The sequence below is a fragment of the Zootoca vivipara genome, chromosome 14 (genome assembly GCF_963506605.1).
Source record: "Zootoca vivipara chromosome 14, rZooViv1.1, whole genome shotgun sequence".
NCBI classification, from domain to species: Eukaryota; Metazoa; Chordata; class Lepidosauria; order Squamata; family Lacertidae; genus Zootoca; species Zootoca vivipara.
In genome coordinates this window covers 42295376-42308352 of record NC_083289.1, presented here as the reverse complement: position 1 = coordinate 42308352, position 12977 = coordinate 42295376, and the positions used below count along the sequence as shown (strand labels likewise).

Genomic DNA, 12977 nt, shown 5'->3' with positions numbered 1-12977 from the left:
CGGCGCTCTTTGTAAGTCGAAGTCTTCGGTTGCCGAAGTGCCTGTTTTGTGCATGCGTGAAGCGCGATTTTGTGCTTCTGCGCATGCGCCGACCGCCCACGCCGCTTCTGCGCAGGCGCAGAACACACGCACGGCAAAAATACTTCTGGGTTTGCCGACTTCAGAAGTTGAGTCATTCGGATGTCGAGGTACCACTGTAGAGTACTGTCTGTTGTAAAATAGGGCACCCGATTGCCCTCTTGCTGAGGTCTATAAACAACACAAGCAAAAAGACTGAATTCAGTAGTATGTAAAACACTTGAGGGGCGGGAAATTTGTTATTCATGCAAACTAGGACACCTAACAGACCCCATTAAAACCTTCAAGGGAGTCAGGCAAGCTGTATTCTTAAATTCTTCAGAGCCCAAGCGGGCTTCTTTGTCCCCATGGCCCTAAAATTATACAAAGCCAAAACACTGGCACAGCTCCTCTATGGATCCTTTCTGGGCCCGCCTTCCTCTGCTTTCTCTCCCCTTGAGAGAGTTCAATCCAAACTTCTTAGAGCTTTCCTACAAGTCCCCAGATGCGTTTCAAACGCATGGGTCAGACAAGAAACAGGGATAGTGAGAGTGGAGGCTTATATCTGCCTAACATCAATCTACAAATGGCTGTCATTGAATCTGCTCCCCCGGGGAATAGCCCCACTGATCCTCTGCGACCAGTTTCAGTCAGGCTGGCAGACAGCAGTCCTGAACACCCTTCAGAAACTGGGTTTTGCCTCTCAAATCCTTCTAAGGTTGAGCCAAGCAAAAGCTATGGTTGGGCAAAGAATCATAACACTGAGAGACAACAGGATTGCTCAAGGTGCCCCGATTATAAAACTGGAGAAATCGAGATATATATATAGCTGCACCGGCAGCATATCTCTTCTTTCTAGTATCCAAAAATGCAAGAAGGGCTTTTACTCTCACCAGAAGCTCGGCTTTGCCCTCGCCGGTCATGGAAGGATCCTTTTAAAAAGTCCCATATGCTCAGAGAATTTGCGCCTGTTCATTGGAAGCCCAGAGCACTTATTTTTTAGATGTCGCTTTTATGAAGAGGCACGTAGTGAGACCATTGAACCCCTGCTGGTGAGGCTTGCCGACCTCCCGGAAAAGCAAAAATTCAATCTTCTCCTGTTAGGCAAAGATCAAAAGACGACCTGGATGGTCGCCAGATTCTGTGTACAGATCTGTAGGCGCAGACCATCCCCCGGTCCAAACTAGTTCTTCAAGAAAATACCCAAACTCGGTCTCTCGGGTGATTCTGGGTCATGTCTCTGTGGTAGCTTATCTCAAAGTTTTTAGTGTCTATATGCTTGTCGCATTTATAAATTTTAAATTTACTGTTGTTCAATGTTTTAAATGTTTGTGTTCCTTTTGGGATTGTACCCCCAAGTGTGTTTTATATGCTGGTCTCTGACCGTAATAAATTATCTATCTATTCATGTAAACTGATCTATTTTACATTTCCCAAGCAATCCGTGAACCAGAGCATAACAATCCTTCAAAACACTTCTCCGAATGTTGGCGTTCTATGCTCCAAACGAGCAAACAAAATGTGTTTAAAAAGCACATATATTGGGGGGGGGTGCCCCAAATTGAGTGTATTTGGGATAGTGATATAGTGGTACCTTGGTTCTCAAACTTAATCCGTTCCAGAAGTCCATTCCAAAACCAAAGCATTCTGAAACCAAGGCGCTCTTTCCCCTAGAAAGTAATGCAAAATGGATTCATCTGTTCCAGACTTTTAAAAACAATCCCTAAAACAGCAATTTAACATGAATTTTACTATCTAACGAGACCATTGATCCATAAAATGAAAGCAATAAACAATGTACTGCAGCCACACAATCAATCAGTCAGTCAGTCAATCAATCAATCAATCAGTAGCTGAACTGGGTTCCACACAGTCACAAAAACAAAACAAAAAGAGCCACAAAAACAAAAATGCAAAAATAAATAGCAAAAACAGACTGACCTCAGCATAACACTCAAAACGGAAGTGTGGCACTCAAAATGGAGTACGTTTGGCTTCCGGAATAAACTTCCCAAACCAGAACACTTACTTGCAGTGTTTGGGTTCCAAGTTGTTTGAGTACCAAGGCATTTGAGAACCAAGGTACCAAAGTGTAAACAAAAATGCACTACATTAGGGGAAATGGCTTGCAAAAGTGCATCTATTGAAAGGACTGCCTGCCCAAACACCTAGAACTTTTCATGCAGACTTCTTAAAAGTTGACAGACTGGTACAGAAGTGGGCCAAACAGATTTCAAGACAGGGAAAATGAGAAACTGAAATGGCCGGGATCGTCATTTCAATGCCATAGCTACTCTCTTTTTTTCCTCCCCCCCCCCCGCTCAGAATCCTGGATTTCCGGCGTGTCCCTCCAGTCGCAGGCAGATTAGTTAACATGACCAGAGAGATAAGGGACGTTACGCGTGACAAGAAACTATGGAGGACGTTTTTCATCTCGCCAGGTATGTGCTTCCGTTCTGAAATGTAATTCGTTTTCTTATTAAAAATCTTTATGACAATATGTTCCAAAGGGCTTTGCAACAATACAGCAAGTAAAATAACAAGCTGGATAAGGCAATCAACCATATAGCAGCACAGATAAAAACTACAATATTTAAAATAAGCTTTTTTTCCCCTTGACATTGAACATAAAGCAAGGTTGGCACCAATCGAGCCTCTCAGGGAGGGCATATTTTTCTTACTGCCATAAAAACCGGTCTTATTTTAGCATGGCACAGGTCAGGTTGATGGTTCCCACCGAGACCTGCATCTTTTAGAAGAGGGAAACAGAATCTTCGGCCTTCCAGATGTAGTGGACTACAACGTAAATACATCGCAAATACCTCTTTCTGCCCAGAGTTGGTTAATCTCCCCTAAGGTCTCCTTATATTTAAAGCATATGGCTCACCCCAAAGAATCCTGGGAACCACCATTTGTTAAGGGTGCCAAGCTTTGCGGGAGGTAAACTACCGCTCCCAAGATTCTTTGAGGAAAGCCATGGTAATACGGCGCTCACTCCTGCAGGAAGCAGTGATGGCCACCAACTCGGATGGCTTTAAAAGAGGATTGGATAAATTCATGGGGGAGAGGACCATCCCTGGCTACAGGCCATGATGGCTATGATCTGCCTCTACAGTTGTAGGCATCAATGATTCCAAATACCAGTTGCTGGAAACCACAGGAGGGGAGAGGGCTCTCGTGCTCAAATTCTGCTTCCTGGTTTCCCACGGGCATCTGGTTGGCCACTGTGGGAACAGGATGCTAGACTAAGGTGGGCCATTGACCTGATCCTGCAGACTCTTCTTATGTTTCATGCAGGATGGAGTTTACGGCTCTCCATTTCCTGCAGGGTCCAAACCTTTGTGCCCATCCTGTTCCCTGACTTTGTCTTAACCGCCTGCCTTTTGATGCCAGCGTTCCATACTCTGCCTATACTGGTGAGGCTTCGTGAACTTCAGCATTCGTAGAGAAAGACCTCTGGTGACATTTTGTTAATAACAGCTGACTGACAAAGAAATGGGCGGGGGGAGCTACGGTAGGTCACCTCCACGTAAATATTTCAAGCGATTTGCAGATATTTAAAATTCTTAACTGGACTCCTCTCGCTAGCAAAAATAGACAGAGGCTGCACCGTTCTTTGAATGTCTAGAATTATGTAAGGATCATAAGGAGACGGTTATCTTAGCTGGCAGCCTGAACAGTGAGTTCCTGGGCTTCTGCTGTTTTAAGTTCCCAAGTTGCCTCTGCAGTTTTACTTCTGGAAATTACTCAGGTTGTTCCTTAGGCTTCAGCATATAACCAGCGTTGTTATAATATAAGGGAAGAAAATGACGACAGAGCTTTTGCAACCTTTGCTGAAGCCTGGCGGTAAGGATGAGGAAGAAACTTGATCGAGTTGCATTTAAAGGCAAACCTATTGAATCCACGCATTCCAAAACTGTGCATGAACTGGAGCACCCAGCAGGATGAAATCCCACCTCCTCCAGCTGATTGACAGGTGGACTCAGTTTGTGGAAGGTGGTCTCATGCATCAAACAGGATCCCCTGGCAAGCTAGAAGTTCCCTTATAGGCCTGAGGCTGACCCACAGGCAAGAGGTTCCTCATCCTCCCCTCTCAAACACACACATAGCTATTTTGGAGCTTCTACAAGGTGTTTGGGGCTGAAAAATGGCCATCACAGTTTGGTTCAAGAATTACTCTCTATCGAAGGCACCCAGCCTTTTGTTCGAAGAAACCTGCCTGAAAGTGGCGGGGGGGGGGGGAGGCGGGAAGTCGATAACACAATGCCACGTTTGGAAAGAAAAAGAGGACTGGAGCACTTTAGACTGAATGTGAGGAATGGAAATAGGTCAGTAATTATTTAAATGCACTGTTACGTCCTTTTGCAGTTGGGCCGACTGCTATAACTCCAGGCCTTGGATGAATGAGTGGTAATTTAGCAGCAAAAAGAGACATATTAACAATGTCTGCCATAGTTTCCAGAGTAATTGAAGCGGCAGTTTACCGAAATCAATGTTACATAGTTAGTAAGTGCTGGGGCTTTTGTTCATGTTAACCAATCACAGGGGATTATGGATTTCCACCCCAGTATCCCCCCCTCCCTCCGAGTAAGCAAACAATAGCATACAGAATCTGCTCCTGTTACCCAGGAGAGATAGATTAAGATCTCTCTGCGTTTCCTTTATGTGTTAGATGAGTATCGCTCTCCAGGATTTTGAACGTGCAGAAGGATAAATGACTAACTGTGCAAACCATATTTCTAACCCTACCAAGATACGGAGGACTCTTTCCACAGATTACACAGCAAGAGGCACAGGGTTTTCTCCCAACTACCCAACAGGGCACCACAGCTTGTGGCAAGGCTAAAATATGGCTGCCTGAGGCAAAATATAAGATGACACTTCCCTCTCCATTCCATAGCTGCCAAATTCTCCCTTTTGCTGAATAGGCTTCCTCGCGAGAAAAGGGAAAACTTGGCAGCTATGCTCCATTCCGCAAGAGAAAGCAGATGGAGAAAAGCTTTTTTCTTCCCCTCCCATTAACAGCAAAACTCACGGACATGCAATGAAACTGAATGCTGGAAGATTCGGGACAGATAAATGAAAGGGGGGCTCCCTGCCACTGGAGGCAACGATGGTCACCAACTTGGATGGCTTTAAAAGAGGAGGAGACAAATTCCAGGAGGAGACAGCTATTGATGGCTACTTTCATGGACTGGCTGGATGCAGACAGGGGCATCACAATAGGGGGGTGGGGCGCATCAGGCTCCACTCTGCAGGGGACAGCACAGCGCCCCCTCTCCACCGGCGGCCGCCGCATGCACCTGCCCCTTGCCTTGCCGGAGCAGACAGGGCGGCTTGCTCGGCTCACGCTTTGATTCTTTCTGCTCGGGTGGGGCAAGGGGCAGGCTGCTGATGCCCTCTCTGTCCCGCCCCTCGCCTCACCTGAGCAGAAAGAATCAAAGCTCAAGCCGAGCAAGCCGTGGGGCGGAGCGAGACGTAGGGACGTGCTGCATCCCTACATCACTACGCAACACATCACTACAGAGGGGCGCTGCGTGCCAAGGGGCGGGGTGCCACCCCCAGTACCAGGGGGGCTTGCGACGCCGCTGGATGCAGAGGAGTGGTGGGAGGCTACAGTTGGGGAACTCCCAAGGGAACCCCCAGGGGAAGAAGGCTCAGAGCCGGGGATTGGTGGTGGAATGACAATGAGTGGTCAGATGGAGAAGAGGGAGCAGACTAGGAAGAGGAGGTGTTGGAAGCTGAAGAGGCAACAGGGCTTAGTGAGCAGGGAGAGGCTGTGGCAGAGAGCAGTCCAGACTCAGAGGTCGGAGAGGGGGTAGAAGTCACAGACATGAGGCAGGCTGCTGAAGAAGCCAGGGAGTCTCCCCCTCTTGCTGCACCCCCTTCCCAGTCTCCCAGAACCTGCAGAGAAATGAAGTGAGCAGAGCAGAGAATGCTTGTGTGCAGATGCCGTCTCCCAATTGCTCGAGGAAAACCCTGCAGAAGAGAGGACTTAGGCAACTGCGGGAAAGCGGGGACCTTCAGTCCTCACAACTGCCTCATTGTGCAAGACCTACTGGAAAGAGTTGCTGGGATCACTAGGCCTGCGTTGTTTGGGTTTCTTTGAATAAAGAGTTAAATTCATGGGCATTGTGGGGGTTTTTTTAATCACTGACCTAGACCTGACTCCATCTCCTGACTCCCCTTGAAGGCTCCTCTCATCTTGGAACTTCCATCATTAGCAACCCTTCCTCCTGTTTGCATTAGGACACTATTCTTCAGCCTTTGTTCTCCAGACGTTGCAAGACAAAACTCCAATTATCCCTGACCTTTGGCTAAGCTGGCTGAGGATGATGGGAGTTGTAGTCCAAAAGGTTGAAGAACACTCCTCCATTTGTGTGGGGGGGGGCGACCAACTGCTTTTTGGCTTTTAACCTCCCAGAATTGCTTCCTGCAGTTAGTATTTGACCTGGGCGTTATGTAGCGTCATTATGTAACTGTTTGAAAAAGTCAGTACTGTATGAGAACTTGGTCGTGTTCAGCTGTGGTTCCCCACCTCACCCCTCTTTTGTATCTGTCTCAAATCCATTATGATAAACAGGAAACTGCCAAAATGCTTTGGCAAAAAAGGCGATGCACAAGTGTGTGTGTGTGTGTGTGTGTGTGTGTGTGTGTGTGTGTGTGTGTATATATATATATATATATATATATATATATATATATATATCCCTCAAATAGCAAACTCAGTTGGTGAGTGCTAATTAGGATATGTAGCCCAAATGGGGCCGCTGAAAAACAAGAGGAGGTTATTGGCACGCTCAGGGGGATGCTGAGGCTGGTAGAAGTATTGTTTTAAAAATAGAAAAGAAAGGAAAAATATAAATTGGGAGACAAAAGAAGGAAAACTTAGCTCACTGAGGACTGAGCAAACCGAGTATGAGAACTGGGGTGTTGCTTGTCAGTTTGGGGAGGGGGAAAGGAAATGGGAGGTGGGTGGAATGGCATAGCCTGGAAAAGGGGCTTGGCTGGCCAACTAGCAGGAACCCTGAAGCTGAACGTTCCTCCTAGGAGGTGAAGATAGGTGCTCAGTAGCCATAAAAACAGGGAAAGCAAGTGGTGAACGGAATGGAGTTTTCTGCAAAAGGGCATGTCTGCCTGGCTAGGAACTGGGGATACGCCACAGCATTTTGTTGCAGGTCCCACTTGTATTGGCTAATCATTCCGATGCGCTCTTTTAACATCAAAGACATGGAAGACGCTCCCTCACCACCTCTCTCTCTCTCTCTCTCTCTCTCTCTCTCTCTCTCTCTCTCTCTCTCCTCAGCCAACAACATCTGCTTCTACGGCGAGTGCTCTTACTACTGCTCCACGGAGCATGCTCTTTGCGGGAAACCTGACCAGATCGAAGGCTCCCTTGCTGCCTTTCTGCCAGACCTGTCTTTGGCCAAAAGGAAAACCTGGAGGAATCCATGGAGACGTTCCTACCACAAGCGCAAGAAAGCCGAGTGAGTCCTCCTCCCATTTAGGCAAAAGGCTTCCCGGCCCCCCAGCGGCTGTTTTTGCCGGGCCGCTTATGAGCAGCAGGCAATTAGTTTTCTGTGGTTTTGTAGCCAGACTTTGATTCAAAACCTGCTGAGAATGACGGGCACATTTCCATCGGCTTCTGTTAGCTCTCTTGGGGAGAGCAAAACCATAAACCGTTCCAACCCATGTTCACCCATCTGGACACCACTTTTATTTAATTCAATTAAGTGATCTTCTTTTCCCCCCTCCCGATGTCATAGTCTCCATATGAGAGTCCACTTGAAAAGCTTCAAAATCAAAGCTTCTGGACTCCATTGCAGCTGTACTGAATCACAAACTTAGGAAGATACCTTATACTGATTCAGATCATTGGTCCATCTACCTCTGTATTGTCTACACTGACTGGCAGCAGCTTTCCAGGGTTTCAGGCAGGGATATTTCCCAGCTTTTCCTGGAGATGCCAGGGATTGAACCCGGGAACTTCTGCACGCAAAGCACATGTTCTACCACTGAGCTGCAGCCTTCTCCCTTGCATTCTCTACAACTGACCAAGAATATGCCTCCTTCTACACCAACACGCAGCTGTACCAAAACGGAGATGTGAAAGGTAGAAATCTGTGTGTCCCCTCCCTGCGCTACTTTTTTCTAGGTATTCTGTTTCTTCCTCCCAGATTTCTCCCCACGCTCCCCAGACATTCACTTCTCTGTACACCTGCATTGTGGTGCAGAAGGAGTTGACCAGATGCAGCTCTAATGAGCGCAAAGCTTCAGTAAATCTATATCAAACAGCTGTGTCTTTCTGAGTGAAGTGGGGCCACAAAGCTAGTGTTGGGGAAATTAGTAAACGGTTCACCTTTACTACGGTTTCCAAGAGGAGCACCAATAGACACAGGTTTTAAGTGAAAACTTAAAGGTAAAGGGACCCCTGACCATTAGGTCCAGTCGTGACCGACTCTGGGGTTGCGGCGCTCATCTCACGTTATTGGCCGAGGGAGCCAGCGTACAGCTTCCAGGTCATGTGACCAGCATGACAAAGCCACTTCTGGCGAACCAGAGCAGCACACGGAAACGCCGTTTACCTTCCCACTGTAGCGGTCCCTATTTATCTACTTGCACTTTGACGTGCTTTCGAACTGCTAGGTTGGCAGGAGCTGGGACCGAGCAACGGGAGCTCACCCTGTCGCAGGGATTCGAACTGCTGACCTTCTGATCAGCTGTGGTTTAACCCACAGCGCCACCTGCGTCCCTAAGTGAAAACTTAGGCCTTTATTAATCCTAAAAAAATCAGAAAAGGGCTGCCCTTTCCTACTGTCAGGCATCATCTTTATATATATCCAGCTACACAAGTGATTACCACTTAAACCAGGGGTGTCAAACTCAAATTCATCGGGGGCCGCATCAGCAGTTTGGTCACCCTCAAAGGGCCGGTTGTATCTGTAGGACTATGTGTCCACTCTTTATTATCATAAATTATTGTCACTGCATTCAATTATTACTGTTTTTTTGTAATAATGTAAGTAATAACTAGCTCTGAACGCAGAAACATAGTCAGAATAATGGCAAGTAGATATTCAAATGTACAATTATTGTACAATTTATTGAAAAATGATTTTTGGTAACTGCACTGGGTGGTGGAGGCTCGCTAGGGTTTCATGCAGGACCTTTGCAGAGCTACTAGTACCTGGAGATGCTGGGGTCCTTCTGCATGCAGGACAGATGTTCTGCCAGTGAGCCACCACCCTTCACCAAAGGGACTGGCTGAGGTTGACTCACTGGAGCTGCTCTCCTGGTTCCAGGGTTTAAGGGCCAGAAGTATAAAGCAGCATCCTATGTTTCTGAGGAGAGGGAGAGGAAGGGGAGGGGAGGGGAGGGAGGGAGGGAGGAAGAAAAGAGGGGAGAGAAAGAAGAGTAGGAAATAAGGAAGGGAATAAAGAAGGAAAGAAAAAGAAAGAGGGAGAAAAGACAGAAAGGGAGAAAGAAGGAAGGAAGTAGAGAGGGAAAGAAAGAATAAGAATGAGGGAGAGGAAGAAAGATGGGAAGGACAGAAGGAAGGAAGGAAGGAAGGAAGGAAGGAAGGAAGGAAGGAAGGAAGGAAGGAAGGAAGGAAGGAAGGAAGGAAGAAAAGAGGGAGCAGGAGGAGAGAGGAAGGAAAGAGGTGAGAGAAAGAAGAGTAGGAAAGAAGGAATAAAGAAGGAAAGAAAAAGAAAGAGGGGGAGAAGACAGAGATAAATAAGGAAGGAAGGAGAGGGAAAGAAAGAATAAGAATGAGAGAGAGGAAGAAAGAAAGGGAAGGGGGGGTCGCCGCCTTGATTCAGCGCCAGAAAAGAGCACGAAGGGACCCAGGGGCAAAAAGCATTTCCCGTGGAGCGTGAGGCAGCGGGTGTCCGTTTTAGGAGAACTGCGTAAAGCCTCAGAGTTGCACGTTCGTGAGGCTGAGCCGCGGCAGGAGGAGGTGAGGCAAGAGGAGGAGGAGGAGGCGGCTTGCCGGGTCGGTGCCCGGCAGCGCCGTGCGGAGAGTCCCGAGCCTCTGGGACGCAGCAGTGCTCTGTAGCACTTTGAATCCTCCTCCTCCACGCGGCGCTGCTGGGTGCTTTGTCTGTGCTTCAGCAGCAGTAGCAGCTGTTTCCAGGCGCCGAGCCGTGGCAGGAGGAGGATTCAAAGTGCTACAGAGCACTGCTGCGTCGCAGAGGCTCGGGACTCTCCGTGCGGCGCTGCTCCGGCCGCCTTTCTACCCCCCCCGGCCCCAGCTGTTTGTCGGCGCTTTGTCGGCGCGGCGCTTCAGCAGCAAGGTCCCGCTGCTAGGTCCCGCTGGCTGGGGCGCTCGGCGGGCCACATGACGAGGTCTGGCGGGCCTGATTTGGCCCCCGGGCCTTGTGTTTGACACCCGTGACTTAAACAATCAGACAATTATCACAGCAGTTGTCCTCAGCAGAGTTAAACAGTTGCAACACACTGTTGTCATTCTTAAACCACTCAGAGATCCTTTGACCCTTCTGACTAGCCTACCCCAACCTTCTCATTTTAATATGTGAATGTCACATAACCATATTTCAACGTCTTTCTTTGTTGTCCTCTAATAGCTCTGTGTATTATCTGTCAGCCAATGCCTGCTGTCAGTTATCTATGTTGACATTTTTGGACTCTTCCTGACCTAGGATTTGGTGTATTTACTTTGCTCAGCCAACCTCCTAGCGTTTAGTTCTTCATGTCACATCTTCCCAGATCGTATTCTGTTCCTTCCAGTTGGACCACCTCTTGCCCGTACTTCTCCTTAAAAGCCGCCTGTTTGTTCTGTTAGTAAAGCTCATGCAGAGATTTCAGACTGCAAAGTTCTGAATGCACAAAATGAATTCGGAGATGAAATAAAATGGGGACATTCTCCTCTGCTTGCTTACCCGGAGCAAGAGGAGAGTGGGGAGGTCAGTGTGGTGGAAATGCAGGAGCAGGAGTGCTGAATGGGATCCTCCCTCCACTGTGTTTGCACCATGCTGACCTCCTCATCACCTTATCTGTCTCCCAGAAAGCAACAGCCTTCTGCTTGCTGGGAACCCAGGATAGTGACTCTGCCCCAGCCAGGGAGCTGCTTCTGGTACCCAAGTCCCGAACCATCTTCTATGTAATTGGAAGTGATCTTTTAGATTCCTGGCTACTTATAGAATAAATAGGCAAATGCCATCCTGTCAAAAGTACGTCCGTCTTCCTTTGACCTTTCATTACTTGAAGTCTGTGAGATGATCTTTCCAAAATAACTATTTGCCAAACTCTAAAGTACCAATACTGTAGATTCTTGGACTTAATTCTCCTGCCTCGTTATTTAGCTCTTGTCGCTCTCGCTGCGAAAAGGAGATGACTAATCAGTTCCTTTTCCTTCAGATCTTGCTAAATAAATAACTCTAAAACTGTTCCCTACACCACACTGGCTGTCAGCTTCTTGTAAGGGTGACTGTAATACACACAAAAAGAGAGAGAGAGAGATAAAATTGGGACGCATGCCAGAAAGCCCTGAAAATTTTCTCCTGTGTATTTTGAACTCAAGGAGAAAGCTCCTGCTGACTTTAATATTGAAAAGATAAGAGTGGCGTGTTTTTCCGTCTACGTTCTCCTAACGCTGTTGCTTTTTCCAGGTGGGAAGTTGACCCCGACTATTGCGAAGAGGTCAAGCAAACACCACCCTACGACAGGGGGACCCGAGTTCTGGATATAATGGACATGACCATTTTTGACTTTCTCATGGGTAGGTTTCCTATATCTCGAAATAAAAACGGCACCGTGTGAATCCGAACTCAGTCCTGCACATGTTAGCAGGCATTTGGGATGGAGGAAAAATTCATTTCATTTTTCAGCAAACACACACACACACCCTGCACTGATACATAGATTGGCATGTAATTATCCTTCTGATGCGCGGCCCCCTGAATCGTGGGGCAAGGCGATGGGCTTGCGTTGGAGGGAATCATGCGCCATTTGGAGGAAGCGGCTCAAATGCAAACTTCTTTCTCAACAGAGGGGGGAAATGCTCCTTTTGGACTCCAGAAGGAGCCTTTCCCCCTCTGCAGAGATGATCTTCCATAAATCATAGAATATAATTCTGGTTTTGGAAGGGAGCCCACCAGACTGGTGTTTGCACACAACTTCCTCTCAACTGTGAAAGGTGCCAATCACCTGATATACAGTGGTACCTCAGTTTAAGTACACAATTGGTTATGGAAGTCTGTACATAACCTGAAGCGAACTTTCCCATTGAAAGTAATGGAAAGTAGATTAATCCATTCCAGACAGTCCACAGAGTACTTCAACTGAAGCGTACTTAACCTGAAGCGAACTTTCCCATTGAAAGTAATGGAAAGTGGATTAATCCGTTTCAGACAGGTCCACGGAGTACCCAACCTGAAGCGTACTTAACCCGAAGTATGAGTGTAATTGGTTCTGGAAGTCCGTACTTAACCTGAAGCGTACTTAACCTGAAGCGAACTTTTCCATTGAAAGTATTGGAAAGTGGATTAATCCGTTCCAGACGGGTCTGCGGAGTACTTAAACTGAAAGTACTCAAACTGAAGTGTACTTAAACCGAGGTATGGCTGTAATTATGGCATCTTGTGATTGACAAGATGGCTCCAGTGGGGGGCAGTGGAGTTAGGGATCCATTACCTATCCATGGTTTACTGTCATGTGTGAACGCAACCAAAGTTTGATGGAAATATGTGCAGCATTGCTTTTCCAGGCTCCGAGCCATTTAATAAGTATTTGGTGTGCATGTGTGTTTATCCCTCCTGGGTTTTTTTCCTTCTCCTTCATAGGCAATATGGATCGCCATCATTACGAAACCTTTGAGAAGTTTGGAAATGAGACATTTATTATCCACTTAGACAACGGAAGAGGGTAATTGCTGGCATTTCTTTCCCTCTTTAACCAAT

At 47.2% G+C, this 12977-nt stretch overlaps 1 protein-coding gene across 1 annotated transcript in view; it reads left to right on the top strand.

Moving 5' to 3' along the window:
• The window catches only part of FAM20C (FAM20C golgi associated secretory pathway kinase), a 111178-nt gene that overhangs the window by 88163 nt on the left and 10038 nt on the right, over window positions 1-12977 (top strand). The window contains exons 5-8 of the mRNA XM_035131633.2: window positions 2383-2498; window positions 7364-7544; window positions 11688-11797; window positions 12861-12942. Coding sequence (XP_034987524.1) covers window positions 2383-2498; window positions 7364-7544; window positions 11688-11797; window positions 12861-12942 — 489 coding nt within the window. The remainder of the gene's footprint in view (window positions 1-2382; window positions 2499-7363; window positions 7545-11687; window positions 11798-12860; window positions 12943-12977) is intronic.